Source organism: Cebidichthys violaceus, unplaced genomic scaffold, assembly GCF_023349555.1.
Source record: "Cebidichthys violaceus isolate CVI_PGR_0920_01 unplaced genomic scaffold, fCebVio1.0.p SCAF_91, whole genome shotgun sequence".
NCBI lineage: Eukaryota > Metazoa > Chordata > Actinopteri > Perciformes > Stichaeidae > Cebidichthys > Cebidichthys violaceus.
This window is the reverse complement of record NW_027176977.1, coordinates 146,050-160,465: the sequence shown is the minus strand read 5'-3', so window position 1 is coordinate 160,465 and position 14,416 is coordinate 146,050. Positions and strand designations below refer to the sequence as shown.

Here is a 14,416-nt window from a genome sequence, read left to right as displayed (position 1 = left end):
ATGAATAAGCTCAACTATGATTATGAACTAATAAATAAGGTCAGCTATGATTATGAAGCAATAAATAAGGTCTGCTATGACTATAAATTGATGAAAAAGGTCAGCTATGACTATGAACAAATGAATAAGGTCAGCTATGATTATGAAGTAATAAATAAGGTCTGCTATGAGTATGAACTAATAAATAAGGTCAGCTATGACTATAAATTGATGAATAAGGTCAGCTATGAGTATAAACTGATGAATAAGATCTGCTTTGAGTATGAAGAAATTATTAAGGACTGCTATGACTGTGAACTAATAAATATTATTACTTTAACTGCCGCCTACAAAGTTGGACACTGTCACACCGACAGAAACTTTGGTGCAGCATGTAGATAAATAAATATTTCTCAATCTGATGAAAACTTGTTTGAATATATACAACATAAACATAATATAAACAGCTATCAACAAGTTGTTTACATGCTCTTGTTCCATGTTAAAAAGTAAAGTTCATGACCACACTAAACTTGGAAGAACAACTTCCCAACTTCCCATCTGAGGGGTACCTGAATGCAGCATAACTGCTGACTACATCAAGGCCATTTAGCTACCAAAATCAGAAGTCATCGCAGACCACACCTGCAGAGAGGAGACAAGATGGCAGGTGTGAGAAATTATGGAACTGTTTGTAATTCTGCCCATTTTACACAGTACTTTAAAAGGGTGTAGAGTTAGTTCTCACAGTACACTGTTTTACATCTTAAAACCCAATACACATACATACATTTTCCAAACTATATGTTACACTGATTTCTAGCCATGTGTTTATCTTCTCTGAGCTGCAGTGCTCCAGTAAAGGCTGGATCAAAACATCCAGGTCTCCTTTCGGGGCTTTTTCACTGTCATTATATGCCTGTCATTATGTATGTGTGTATATATATATATATATATATATATATATATATATATATATATATATATATATATATATATATATATATATATATATAGCTACAGTATATACTGTAGATACGCCACAGGGACGTTTCGGGCGTATATATTCTGGCAATTTTACAATCAATCAACAGATGGAGTTAATTATACAGCAGGTGACCACAACCAGCACAAGTAGCATTACATCCCAACAGGGAGCTACAACCTTCCCCGGCACAGAGTCTCATGGGCTAGGGTATTAAAACATGAACAAACAAGAAAACTAATTATTTAATTTATCATTTAACAAGATTGTCTTATGGTTTAACATAGCGATACTTTAATACGCTTGGTTGAAAATACAAAGCACACAATAAGCTAAGACAGAAACAGACCACAACGGATTCTCAGGTCTGCAGAGAGAATCATTGGCTCCAGCCCGCCCTCCATCCTGGACTTGTACACCTCCAGAGTCAGGAAACGGGCTGGAAAGATCACTGCAGACCTGTCACACCCTGGACACAAGCTGTTCCAACTCCTCCCCTCTGGGAGGCGCTACAGAGCTCTGTACACCAAAACCACCAGACACAGGAACAGCTTCTTTCCACTGGCCATCACTGATGAACAATTAATTACTGCACTACCTCCATTCTGCACCTTAATTCCATGGACACTGTTGTTGTATAGGGTCATGTTCATATACACTTTTTGTATATTTACATTTATATTGTACATAGTTGTTAAATGTGTATGCTTACATCTGTTCTACCTGTATAGGGTCATGTTCATATACACTTTTTGTATATACAGTGCTGTGAAAAAGTATTTGCCCCCTTCCTGGTTTCTTATTTTTTTGCATATTTGTCACACTTAAATGTTTCAGATCATCAAACAAATTTTAATATTAGACAAAGATAACCCGAGTAAAGACAAAATGCAGTTTTTAAATGATGATTTAATTTATTAAGGGAGAAAAGCTATCCAAACCTACTTGGCGGTATGTGAAAAAGTAATTGCCCCCTAAACCTGATAACTGGTTTTGTCACCCTTGGCAGCAACAATTGCAATCAAGCGTTTGCGATAACTGCCAATGAGTCTTTCACATCGCTGTGGAAGAATTTTGGCCCACTCTTCTTTGCAGAATTGTTTTAATTCAGCCACATTGGATGGTTTTTGAGCATAAACAGTTTGTTTAAGCTCTCGCCACAGCATCTCAATCAGATTTAAGTCCAGACTTTGACTAGGCCACTCCAAAACCTTCATTTTGCTTTTTTTGAGCCATTCAGAGGTGGACTTGCTGGTGTGTTTCGGATCATTGTCCTGCTGCATAACCAAAGCGCGCTTGAGTTTGAGGTCATGAACTGATGGCTCGACATTCTCTTTCAGGATCTTCTGGTAGAGAGCAGAATTCATGGTTCCGTAAATTATGGCAAATCGTCCAGGTCCTGAAGCTGCAAAGCAGCCTCAGACCATCACACTACCACCACCATGTGTGACTGTTGGTATGATGTTGTTTTTATGAAATGCTGTGTCAGTTTTACGCCAGATGTAACGGGACGCACACCTTCCAAAAAGTTCAACTTTTGTCTCGTCAGTCCACAGAATATTTGCCCAAAAGTCTTGGGGATCATCAAGATGTTTTTTGGCAAATGTGAGACGAGCCTTTGTGTTCTTTTTGCTCAACAGTGGCTTTCGCCTTGGAACTGTCCCATGGGTGCTATTTGTGCCCAGTCTCTTTCTTATTGTTGAATCATGAACACTGACCTTAACTGAGGCGAGTGAGGCCTGCAGTTCTTTAGATGTTGTTCTGGGGTCTTTCCAGACTGATTCATGTCAGTTACTTTGTTTCTCATCTGTTCTTGAATTTCTTTAGATGGAGGCATGATGTGTTGCTTTTTGAGATCTTTTAGCCGACTTCACTTTGTCAGACAGGTTTTATTTAAGTGATTTCTTGATTCAACAGGTCGGGCAGTAATCAGGCCTGGGTGTGGATAGTGAAATTGAACTCAGTTTCCCAAAAAATCACAGTTCATTCATGATTTATCAAGAGGGGGCAATTACTTTTTCACATAGGGCCAAGTAGGTTTGGATAGCTTTTCTCCCTTAATAAATTAAATCATCATTTAAAAACAGCATTTTGTATTTACTCGGGTTATCTTTGTCTAATATTAAAATTTGTTTGATGATTTGAAACATTTAAGTGTGACAAATATGCAAAAAAATAAGAAACCAGGAAGGGGGCAAATACTTTTTCACAGCACTGTATATTTACATTTATATTGTACATAGTTGTTAAATGTGTATGCTTACATCTGTTCTACCTGTATAGGGTCATGTTCATATACACTTTTTGGATATATATTTATATTTATATTGTAAATAGTCGTTAAATGTGTATGCTTACATCTGTTCTACTTTTCTTTTTTTTGTCCCTGTTTTTTTTATTTTTTTATATATATATATATATATATATTGTTTTTTTTCCCTGTTTATTGTAAATGTATATGTAACTGTGTATGTACGTGGAGAGCAATGTAAAACCGGAGTCAAATTCCTTGTATGCGTACGCGTACATGCCCAATAAAGCTGATTCTGATGTGTGAGGCGCATGTTTTAAATAAAGTTTTATTTACAAAAAAGGGGAGGACAAGGAAAAGAAGTAAGAGGGTGGAAGAAGAGAAGATCGGCCATCTTCGTGAGGTCGAAATCTGCTGTGCAGGGGTAATATATTTAGTATTTATGAATCATAATTTACTCCAGCGTCTACTGAACTCAAGTAACGTTAGTAGCCAAAAACTGAAACTTGCCTCATGTCCATGACGTTTGCAACGGGTTAGCTTTTTACTAGCTCCTCGCTAGCTTGCTACATTGTTACATGGCCAAAATGAGTGTGTGTGGCTAACGAGGTGACGTTAACGTGAATCACGACTTCTTACCGAATACAAACGTCTCAAAAGCGATAGCGCCTGAATGAATAACGTAGCGTTAAGTTGTTAAAGAATTCCGTCAGGCTGGGAGCACAGCGCTCCGTAAATCTACCGTTTCATCTATTCCACGGTGACGTTACTAACTGTATACGTCTGTTTGCGATACTGTTTGATTTAAGGACACAGTGAAGTGTCGACCTTTATTCTTCCTCTTTAGCGATAACTTTATTGCACAAATCATATTGTACAAACAAGCCAACGTGCCATGCAATGATAAACATACATAAGAAAAGCAATGAAAGTTTAAAAAAGAAAATGCATTTAAACATAATGGGGGACTTGAGAGGAAAAGTCTAGATACATATGTGATAGATATTAGTTAAATATTACAATGATTAATGTTTTTTTTACATTTACATGTGAAATGGTTTTATAATAATAATTCAATTCATAATTTACATGATAATAATCAACATGTGTTGTGGGTCTGCAACTATAATTCATTTCTCTTTTTGTAACACTTCATTAATCCCCTTGATGAAATTCATGTTTTTTTTTTTTTTTTTACACTCACTTAAGGCCAAATACAGCCATAAGCACACACAGGAGCTAGAGACATGCATTGTTGTCCGATGTCAGAGTAATGAGGTTCACTTATCAGCTTCCAGTCCACACTCCGACTGGTCTATGTTGGACTTACACTGGCCACCTTCGGACTGAGCTACTGGACTATAGTCTTTAAAATTGATCTGCTGATTATTTTAGACAGAAAAGAAAAACATTGATGGAAAAGGGGAAAGGTTAATCATTATAATATGAGTGTAATAATGTAAATTTATTGTTAATAAAAAAACATGGGCACCAGCTGAAGTTTAATACAAAAAAAATACAGTTGATAGTATTAACATGGTGATATTACACTTTCATTTCGTTGAATCCTTTTGGAACCTAACTTTCTCAGGATGTTTCTGTTTGAGATTCTCTGTTCAGATTAAGTTATTCTCATGTTTGACTTTTACAAAATAATACTTTTCAAAATGCACTCAAAAGTACTTTTTTCTCTTCACTGTATCACTTTCAGATGCCAAGACATTGCTCAGCAGGCGGCTGCAAATCTCGAGACAACCGTGCGACTCGTAATGCTGGTATTACCTTCCACAAGTGAGCATTTTGTAGAACGTCAGGGTTGCATGCCTCTAGGATGGAAAGACGTGTTGATTTCTGTTGTATTCACTAGTTACAGGGCCCTTACCACAATGTGTCTTATGTAATATGTAGATGGTAAGTTAATGTAGCTTTCCTCTAGTGTTTAAACAATGAAGCATTAGTCTGTTGATAGAAAAATGATCTTGTGGGAAGCCGTGATAAGCTGCTTGCCAAGTTATGACAAAAAATGAACTAATGCTCCATAGCTGTGTCAGATATTTAATTCATTGAATGAACATATTAAAAAACACATGGAAGCAAGATGTTGTAAACAGTTAGCTCAGGCTTAGAGCAGCAACATAAACATTAAATGAGCTGAATTCAAAATTCAGAGCACATCTATGATTAAGGAATTGCCTTCACATGGTGACGACTGAGCACTTTTAACACGCTTTAACACTACATGTCATCATTCACCCATTCATACACTGATGACAGGGCTACCATGCAAGGACTGTTTAACCATTCATAATCATGAATACCCATTCATACACCACCAGAACAGCCTACAGGAGCATACTAATTGCCGATCATTGATGATCCATATTATTGTTTGATTATAGCAGCTGGTCTACAGGGCTCCAGACAATTTTTTTTGCCACCATCCCAAAAATCATTTCAACCACTCTGAAGGTTTACAGACTTCAGAGTGGAAAACTTCTATATGTTCTCCTTTTGCTTTGTTAAAGTAATTTATAGTGTTTTTTTCTACGTAAAAACACACAATTCAATTGATTAGTAAATAAAAGATTGTATTTTTTATAGTGCTGGGTAAGTTAATGCGTTATCGCGTTAACGCATTCATTAATGCCAACAATTATTTTATCGAGCATTAACGCAGTTTTAAAAAAAATGCAATACACACCGTTGATGCCAGCAAATCACCCAAACAAGCGGTGGAGGGAGGCTTCGGCAGACTACGTTGATGCAGCATGTGGGAGAAGTATAGATACACAAAAGCAAGACTAAGAAATGCTAAGAAATGCCACAGAGAAGAGGATAGCTACAAACTGCAGGCCGACTAGTATTGTGGATGATGTTGGTCTGAGGAACGTTCTTAGGATCAACGAATGACGGCACATATGAGCCTCTCAAGACGACCATCACAAGAAGAATACATGAGTTGTATGAAAAGGAGAGGACTACAAAAGCGACGGCGTTACAACATGCACCAGCTGTTACTCTCATTGGAGACTACTGTTGATCGCTGGGTAACCATCATCACCTCGAAGTTACAGTGCATTATATTGATGAACAGTGGGAGCTGCATTCACATGCTCTGACTGTCATGAAAACAGAAGACAGACATTTTGCTGAAACGTGCGCAGAACATTTTATTCATGTTGCACAACAGTGGAACGTTTCAAATAAAGTCAGCACACTGAGCACAGATAGTGAAGAAATATAACTGCTACTGTGTAAAGGAATACTGCTGTTAAAAAGCACCTGATTTGTTTGAAGTGTTTGCAAACCAAATATTATTGCACTTTTGTTCATATAGCAGTACTTTTAAAATAAAAGTGCGCAATACACTACTTTTGAATTCATTATTGAACTTTGCGCATAACAATGCGATTAATTGCAGAAAGTCATGCGATTAATCACAATTAAAATTTGTAATCGTTGCCCAGGACACATTTTTAATTATCAGTAGTTTTAATGATGTATTATAATCTGTTTAGAGCTAGTGTAAACAGGTTATAGTTCTCTATATTGCTGTAAAAACATTTCCTATAAACTACTGGATATATTCAAGTTTCTCACCAAAACTACATTCTACGAGATCACATGTGAACACATCATGATAATGTTATAATTTACCTTCACCCAATACTCATTTTCACTCAACAGAGCATTATGAACGCATCATAATGGAACCTCCTGTCAACTTAAACACAGATTGGTTGTTTACAATGTAACATTATCAGATCAGCGACTAGAAAAGCCATAGTGATGTCCTGATAGCATATTTGACTGAATATTGGGGGATTAAGATCGTCAGTAAATCTTGATTTTTCACTGTTATGGTGAAGGTAAACTGTAATTAATCCGCAGTTCACATGCGTGCCTAACCGTGAGGGAGATCCATACGGTGGTCCGTTACACCACTAGCAGTGAAGAGCTAGCCAGTGGGGCTCACGCACTGGGACGCTCACCCATTAAAATGTGAACAAAGCACAGAGAACGCTCCGATAACAACACACAGAGAGAGAGAGAGAGAGAGACACTTCATTCTCTGCTCAGGTAGACAATACTCAAACATCTGCATCCAGATTATAAAACATACATACCATGTGTCCCATAGCCATATTTTTAGACTTGTTCACTGTATTGACCGTGGTTAAGTGGAGAGCAGGGCCTTCAATCAGAGGATCGGTGGTTCGAACCCCGGCTCCTGCTCCGCTAGTCTCATGTCAATGAGATGTGCCTACGGTGTAGAGGCAGATACTGAATTGTAAGTCGCTTTGGATAAAAGCGTCTGCTAAATGACCTTAATGTATTTGAATAAAAGAGTATCTTTGGAAGTAGTCTCTCCACAGTGCTATGTCAAAAAGTCCGGCCGCACACATTAACAGTATGGTATAGGGGCAAAAATTCTCTGACTTTTGTATTTCTTTAAACCAATCACAATTGTCTTGGGTGGTGAGTCCGAAAATATTTTTTTTGTATCGTAGAGAACTGAGACTATACAGTGCTTCCCATGCATAACCTAGACTCTGGCAGCCCACCATAATCTTTTTTTCTCCACCATAGTTTCATAATGAACCGAAAATATCATAAAGTGAAAGTAAAGCTATGTTGCATCTCCGGCCGGTCAACTTTACAGCACCCGTTGCCCAAACTGTGGCATTTTCCGGAGCCTTGAGCTTGCTGTACCTTCTCTTCCTCTTCCCGGTGTGATTGTTCACCGTCGTGGACTCAGTGTGTGGTTGGTGGCGATGTCGGCAACCCACCAGACCCCTCTTAAAACACAGACCCCGTCTCGTTTTCCAGGCTTTGTGAGTGATGTTTTTGCCGTGTCGTCACCATTCATATTTATACAACCAAAGTGTTAATGATTGAATTGTTTACTAGAGCTCAGTGTAAAAATAATTGTTACAAGTAAAAGCCCTGCATTCAAAATGGTACTTAAGTAAATGTACAAAAGTATTTGCTTTAAAATATACCTAAAGTATCAAAAGTACAAGTATACTCATTATGCAGAACGGCCCATTTCAAATAGTATGTTTACAGTAGGCTTATATCATTGATGCATTAATATGTTAATCACTTTAATATTGCAACTGGTAAAGGTGGGGCTCATTTGACCTACTTTACATACTTAATAATTAGGCTATGCACTATTTATTAATACATCATAGTTGATTGATATTTTGTATTAACAATCTGAATCTGCAAAGTAGCCTAACTAATAACTAATATTGTCAAATAAATGTAGTGAAGTTAAAAGTGCAATCGTTCCTTCTGAGATTTATTGGACTAGAGGGATAAAGTTACATACAATGGAAAACTCAAATAAAGTACAAGTTCCTCAAAATTGTACTTAAGTACATTATTGAGTAAATATATTTAGTTTTAATACTTTAAATAAGAGCACAAATTGTTGTGTGTGCACCAGATCGATGCATTTAACTAACTGTCTGCCGGAGCAGCATTTCCCCGGACCCCCTGGGGGCGACTGTGGCTGTGCCTGTGGTGTATGAATGGTTAGTTAGTCCTGACGGGCAGGTGGTACCTTGCATGGTAGCCCCTGTCATCAGTGTATGAATGTGTGTGAATGGGTGAATGATGACATGTAGTGTTAAAGAGCTGTGAGTGGTCAGAAGACTAGAAAAGAGAAATAAAAGTACATTTCATTTACCATTTCCCCTATAGGGTCGGAGGTCCACCCCCCATAGTCTTTAATGAGGGAAAAACTGGTATAAAGAAGGATCTGGCAACCTGGAACCAAGAAACATGCAGTACACATGCTCCCATCTTTAAAAAGTGCCTGCAGTACAGTTTAGACTCTGAACCACTATAACATGCTCACTGGGGGTCACATCATTAAATACATATTATGTCGTTCATGTTGTGTTTCATAACTGTCATGGATGTTCTATGTAGTTTTTATGATGTTCTTAAATATCTCCCTTGAATTTGTGTATTGAAGTGAGAAACGTGACAACAACAACAAGGAGAGAAAATGTTATTTAATGAATAATAATTTGTCATTGTGATTGACAGATTACCAAAAGGAGCAACTCGGAGAAACCTTTGGATCACTAACTCCCACCGTGTGGACTCCTGGGATCCTCAGACAGACTTTGTCTACTTCTGCTCCAAACACTTCACCCCAGACAGCTTCGAACTGACTGGATGCAGGTCTGTAGACTCAATCAGTAGCAATAGTTTCTGTTATTGACCACTTGTGCTGAATATGAGTCTACTGCTGACGGCGTTTGGATAACAGCCCCTAATGTGTTTGACCTTCTCACTCGCAGTGGGATCAGGAGACTAAAGGAAGATGCATTTCCTACAGTATTTGATTCCTCTTCAACAACCAAATGCAAAAGACCAGGAACACTGCAGACACAAGGAGACATTCCTGTCAGGTACAGAACTGATACAGAGTCCCATTTTGTCATTGGCGATCCGCCAACCTCTTGTGTCCTGTCATAAAAGATTCTGAGCTTGTAAAATGATTGTGAGACATGATTTCATATGACTTGCTATCAAAAGTTATAGACAGCAAATCTCAGGATTTGTGAGTTTGTGCAAGACTTTAAAATGTTTTAAAAATGACTGTTAATTGTTCTCTTCCCGGTTCTGGCTTTAGTGACTATATTACTATGATTAGTGAGTCAAAGTAAATAAATATACATTCAATTTAAAATGTTATCATTTTTTTCACTTTTTTTGTAAATTCACGTGAGCTAATAATATAATATAAACTTTATTTTTACAGCACTTTTCTTAACAGTGTTACAAAGTGCTTTACTACAGCCATGCTCGCAGCGAGGTTATACTGAGGCTGATTTGTGTTTTGAGCGAAATGCTCACATTGCATTCTAACATGCTCACAATGACAACTTTAACATGCTTTAACAGGTATAATGTTTACCATGTGCACCATTTTCATTTAGCTTGTTACATACTAACAGTTGCTAATTACCAACAACAATATATAATAATATATGCTGAGGCTTGTGAGTAACTTTAGTGTGCATTAGATGACTACATCAGACCTGGGCATTGTACGGCCCCTTTGGCTGTCGCCGACCGACCCATGGGACGTCAATGGAAATTTAGAAATAAAACGTAAATAAGCGCACGTGATGCACGGAATACAGTTGCATTGCTTTTACTTTGAAGGCAACTGTTGCTGTTTTTTTTTTTCTCAATTTATGTATGTTAGTACGCTCGTGAATGTGTGCGAGCAGCAGTGTCACTGGACTGCAGCTTGTTGCAGAGAGGTTGAAGACGTTGAACACGGTGAACACCTCTGCAAGCCGGCACAGGTCTTCAGTGTGCGACCCGACACCTTGTCTCACCTGCTGGTGCTGGAGGAAGTTCCTCCAGCACCAGCAGGTGAGGTCTGCTCTGAGGAGGATTGACATCACCAAGGTGCTCCTCCTTGGGCTGGGTCTTCTCACAATCTGGCACAAAATAAGAACAGACAAAGACATACTCAATAAAAACAACTTCCAAACATTCTCCACACGTGATGGACACACAGTGCTGATTATATACAATTGCAATTGCAACATAAACTGTAGTGCTAATAAGCGTGCTGAAAATTGAATGGATGTCCTGCCATATGAAGGAAAAACTAATGGAACAAACAGCCTTTGTCACTTTATGTTCTTTTCTGTAGGAAGAATCCCCGCTCAGGCGACCAGGACAACGCTCAGCAGGGAACAGACAGGTATCGAACTTCAGAAGAACCCACAATTCAGAAATCAGATGCAGCAGTTGAAGAGAGTAATTTAAACATACCTGCATCTTCTCAAAAGCCGTCAGAGATGGAGCATCTCTCGCAGCAAGACTGTAGTCCAACCCCAGCACCAGGGTCTTGTCCCCTCTCCCCATCACGTTACATGAGGCGTTTGCCCCCTCCTCCAGCCTTTTACCTGCCGAAGGAGCACAGCTATGCTCAGCTCTGCCCCTTGCTGTGGAGGAGACGTTACGACCAAGCTATTGACTGCTTGGAGAAGGCTTTACGGCAATTGCATGCCACTAGGCGGAGGGAGAACCGCCTGCGCAGCACTGTGCTGAGGCTCCATGATAAACGGCTGAAGCACACTTTACTTGTGTCACAAGATGGTTGTAAAAACAGAGGGAGCTGGACACAATTTGGGGAGAGGAGACGAGGCAAAGGTGGCTCTAACCAGGAGGAGAGTGAGATTGATGCTAAATCTGAAGATATAGGGTTGTGTGAGGACAGATATGTGGATCAGACAGAGTTGGGGAATCATTTTCTTCTAGCAACTAACAGCTGGTCTGAGGAGGAGGAGAAGGGTTACTGCTTTTACTGTGGAAGAGGGCAGGCGCAGGTTGGTGGTCAGGTAGCAGGCAGAGTTTCAAAGACTGGGAAAGATGTCCAGCCCACAGTGCACAAGGACTTTCTGCAGATTCAGAGATGTGTTGAATCCAGTACTTGTGGGACAGTTGAAAATGCCAAGGACATACAAATAGTCAGGCTGGAAAGGCCACCTGGGAAAAGTGTAGAAACCAGTGACTCAAATTCCCAAATCCTGCTCCAAACTCAAGGTCATCCACATGTGGTCCCTGTGCCTGATGCTCATGAGCAAAGTTTGCAGTGTTTAGACTCTCAGCAGAAGCTGCTCTCTGACAGCTGTGAGGGGCAACATGAAGCTTTGGTTCAGGAGCATCACCTGGATCTGCAGCTGCAGCAGCTGTTGTGGATACAGGACAGTTTGGAGGGACAGGTCATTCTGGTGCCTGTCCCTGCTGAAGATGGACTACAAAGGCTTTTGAAGATGGAGGGAGTTGCTGATGAAGCACAAACCATACTTGTGTCAGAACTGGATCTTAAAGGAGACTTGGGACACATGACGGAGAACAGCGGAGGTCTGTCCAGAGTTCAAACAGCCTGTGATGATGAACACAGTGACCAGCATTCTATTATCAACACTACAATGGTGGAAATGGGAGAAGATGTGAGGGAGAAACTTAAAGAACACCTGGAGGGATTTCACCTTCAGCTGAGCACCGAGTTTATAAACTAAGATTCTGGGGTGAATATGCTTTGTATTGTGCAGACTTAAACCTGTGTTCCAGAGGATGCTTGGCCTCTGGAATATATGACACCAGACATGGTGTTGTTGTAGAGCAACAGACATTGAAGTTTGGCAGTTAAGTTACAATCTCGATGATCTCTGTTTCAATCTCTTTGGTAATTGCAGGTGTGTTTTTAGATCTCACTTCCCAGAGAGCACTGCTTGTGATTTTGTCCAAAGTTGCCACAGACGCCCAGTTCATCTTACTGCAAATGCAAGGGCTTTTATCAGTAGGCCACAGAGACTTAAGACACATTTATTAAATGAAAATCTTTGAGATTATTACTTTCAGACATATTCAGTGCTTAGTCACTTCAGAGAAGTGCAAATCAATGGATAAATAGTGCTTTTATGTGCTGAGCCAAACCAGCAGTGAATATCTATGAACAAGTGTGTATGTCAAAGCCTGATTCATCTATGTATCATGGAGCTCCGTTGTTGTCCAAAAACTATTAAAAACACATCAATGAGCCTCACTGTTGCATTGGGTGACAAAATGAAACTATGTATTTGTAAATAGGCATTTATTCAGTAGGAGCCAATGGGGTAGGAGTTGAAACAGACTGGGTGGGGAAGTCAGAAAGTAAACTTTCAATCACATTCAATTCAATTCATTGAAGAGGAAGGTCAATTCCTCTGACCTTTGACCCTCACATCAGAACAGGAAACACTCCCCAAAAACCCTTTAACGGGGAGAAAGGAAGCAACCTGAGGGAGAGCAACAGAGGAGGATCCTCATCAGGATGGACAGAAGTGTGATAGATGTCATGTGTACACAATGAACAACATTACAGAGTTACAACACATTCAATGCATATGACATAAATTATTTAATAATAATATAAATATAACGACTACTAATAATAACAGCAGCAGGGGATATAATAGAATAAAAATGACAATTAAAAGTAAAACATTGTTGGTTTTGGACTTCTCATAGGATTTGTTGACAATTAGAAAAATGATTATTTAAGTGTAAATCAAACATATTTTAAAAACAATGATTCAATTGGGAAAAATATAACTGATTAATTCTTAAGTGAAACATGAAGGTAAATCTGATGTTGAAATAAAGGGATAATTGCAATTTTGACTTGTGCGTTTTTTCAGTTTCCCTCGTATTTTTATAATTTCCACTGTTAGGAAGTATAACCTTATGTTCTCAGAATTGTGCAGGAGCAATGTATTGTATAGTTCATATAGAGCAGTGAAAACTTTGTAGATGTTTCTATCATGTCAGGGAATAGAAAGTGTTAGATCGAATAAATGTTATCATCCACCTAAGAAAAACTAAGTGGATGTAATGTTGGACAACTTGTACTTTTCTAGATGCTAAATCACGTTCAAAGCACTGAAAGAAAACATTTGCTCATGCAAAATAGTTGATGGTCAAATAGACGACCAGAATTCAGCTGCTGAGTGACAGCTGGCACTGAAATGTAATGCAAGTATTTCTCTGTGAAGTCATTTATGCAACTACATTTTTTGCATTCATTGCATTCACTATCCCTTATGAAATTTGACAGATTAATAACTAATAAATGTGTTTGTGTACTCTGTCTAAATTGCCGTGCTTATGAAGCGATGGCATCTAGTGGCCAACCCACGACAGCTAAAGGTCACGGTGAATTCAAGAAAAAGTACTGTTTGAAATGAGGATACAGCATGAGGACAGGACCTAAAGAAATGCATCACAACCTTGATATCATTTTTAATGAAATAAATAATACATTATATTATCATTTCCATGACCTGTCTGAAAAGTATTTGTCTTGTTGGAAGGATCTTACCAGAAATTAGAAAACCTTTTGTAGATATCTAATACCTCAAAAGAAATGAATTATTAAGATACACACCTGCTGCTTTAAACAATATGCATACAATAGATTATATTGATATACTAAGGGAAATTCCCAACAGAACCAAAAGCCTAAAAATTGCTGGGGGGAAATAACTACAATGTTTCCCCCCAGCAATTACATACAACACGTATGGGCTCACCACATGAGCAAATAAAAGATATTAAGTCCTGCTGACTTTTGTACTGATGCTTTTCTTGTTCAATCACTTGTAACGCTCTGC

The 14,416-nt window shown here is 38.7% G+C and overlaps 1 protein-coding gene across 1 annotated transcript; it reads left to right on the top strand.

Moving 5' to 3' along the window:
* Nucleotides 1-3,565: 3,565 nt before the first annotated feature.
* Nucleotides 3,566-14,085, top strand: thap7 (THAP domain containing 7). Its single transcript, XM_068704430.1, has 5 exons — nucleotides 3,566-3,639; nucleotides 4,927-5,006; nucleotides 9,279-9,416; nucleotides 9,536-9,646; nucleotides 10,909-14,085. The coding sequence occupies exons 2-5, from the start codon at nucleotides 4,927-4,929 to the stop codon at nucleotides 12,281-12,283; spliced, it is 1,704 nt and encodes a 567-aa protein (XP_068560531.1). The 5' UTR covers nucleotides 3,566-3,639; the 3' UTR covers nucleotides 12,284-14,085.
* The last annotated feature ends 331 nt before the right edge of the window (nucleotides 14,086-14,416 follow it).

Coding starts and splice junctions, on each gene's coding strand:
- thap7 (XM_068704430.1), top strand. CDS start 4,927: ATGCCAAGACATTGCTCAGCAGGCGGCTGCAAATCTCGAGACAACCGT. Junction 9,417..9,535: donor TTCGAACTGACTGGATGCAG/GTCTGTAGACTC, acceptor TCTCACTCGCAG/TGGGATCAGGAGACTAAAGG. Junction 9,647..10,908: donor CAAGGAGACATTCCTGTCAG/GTACAGAACTGA, acceptor TCTTTTCTGTAG/GAAGAATCCCCGCTCAGGCG.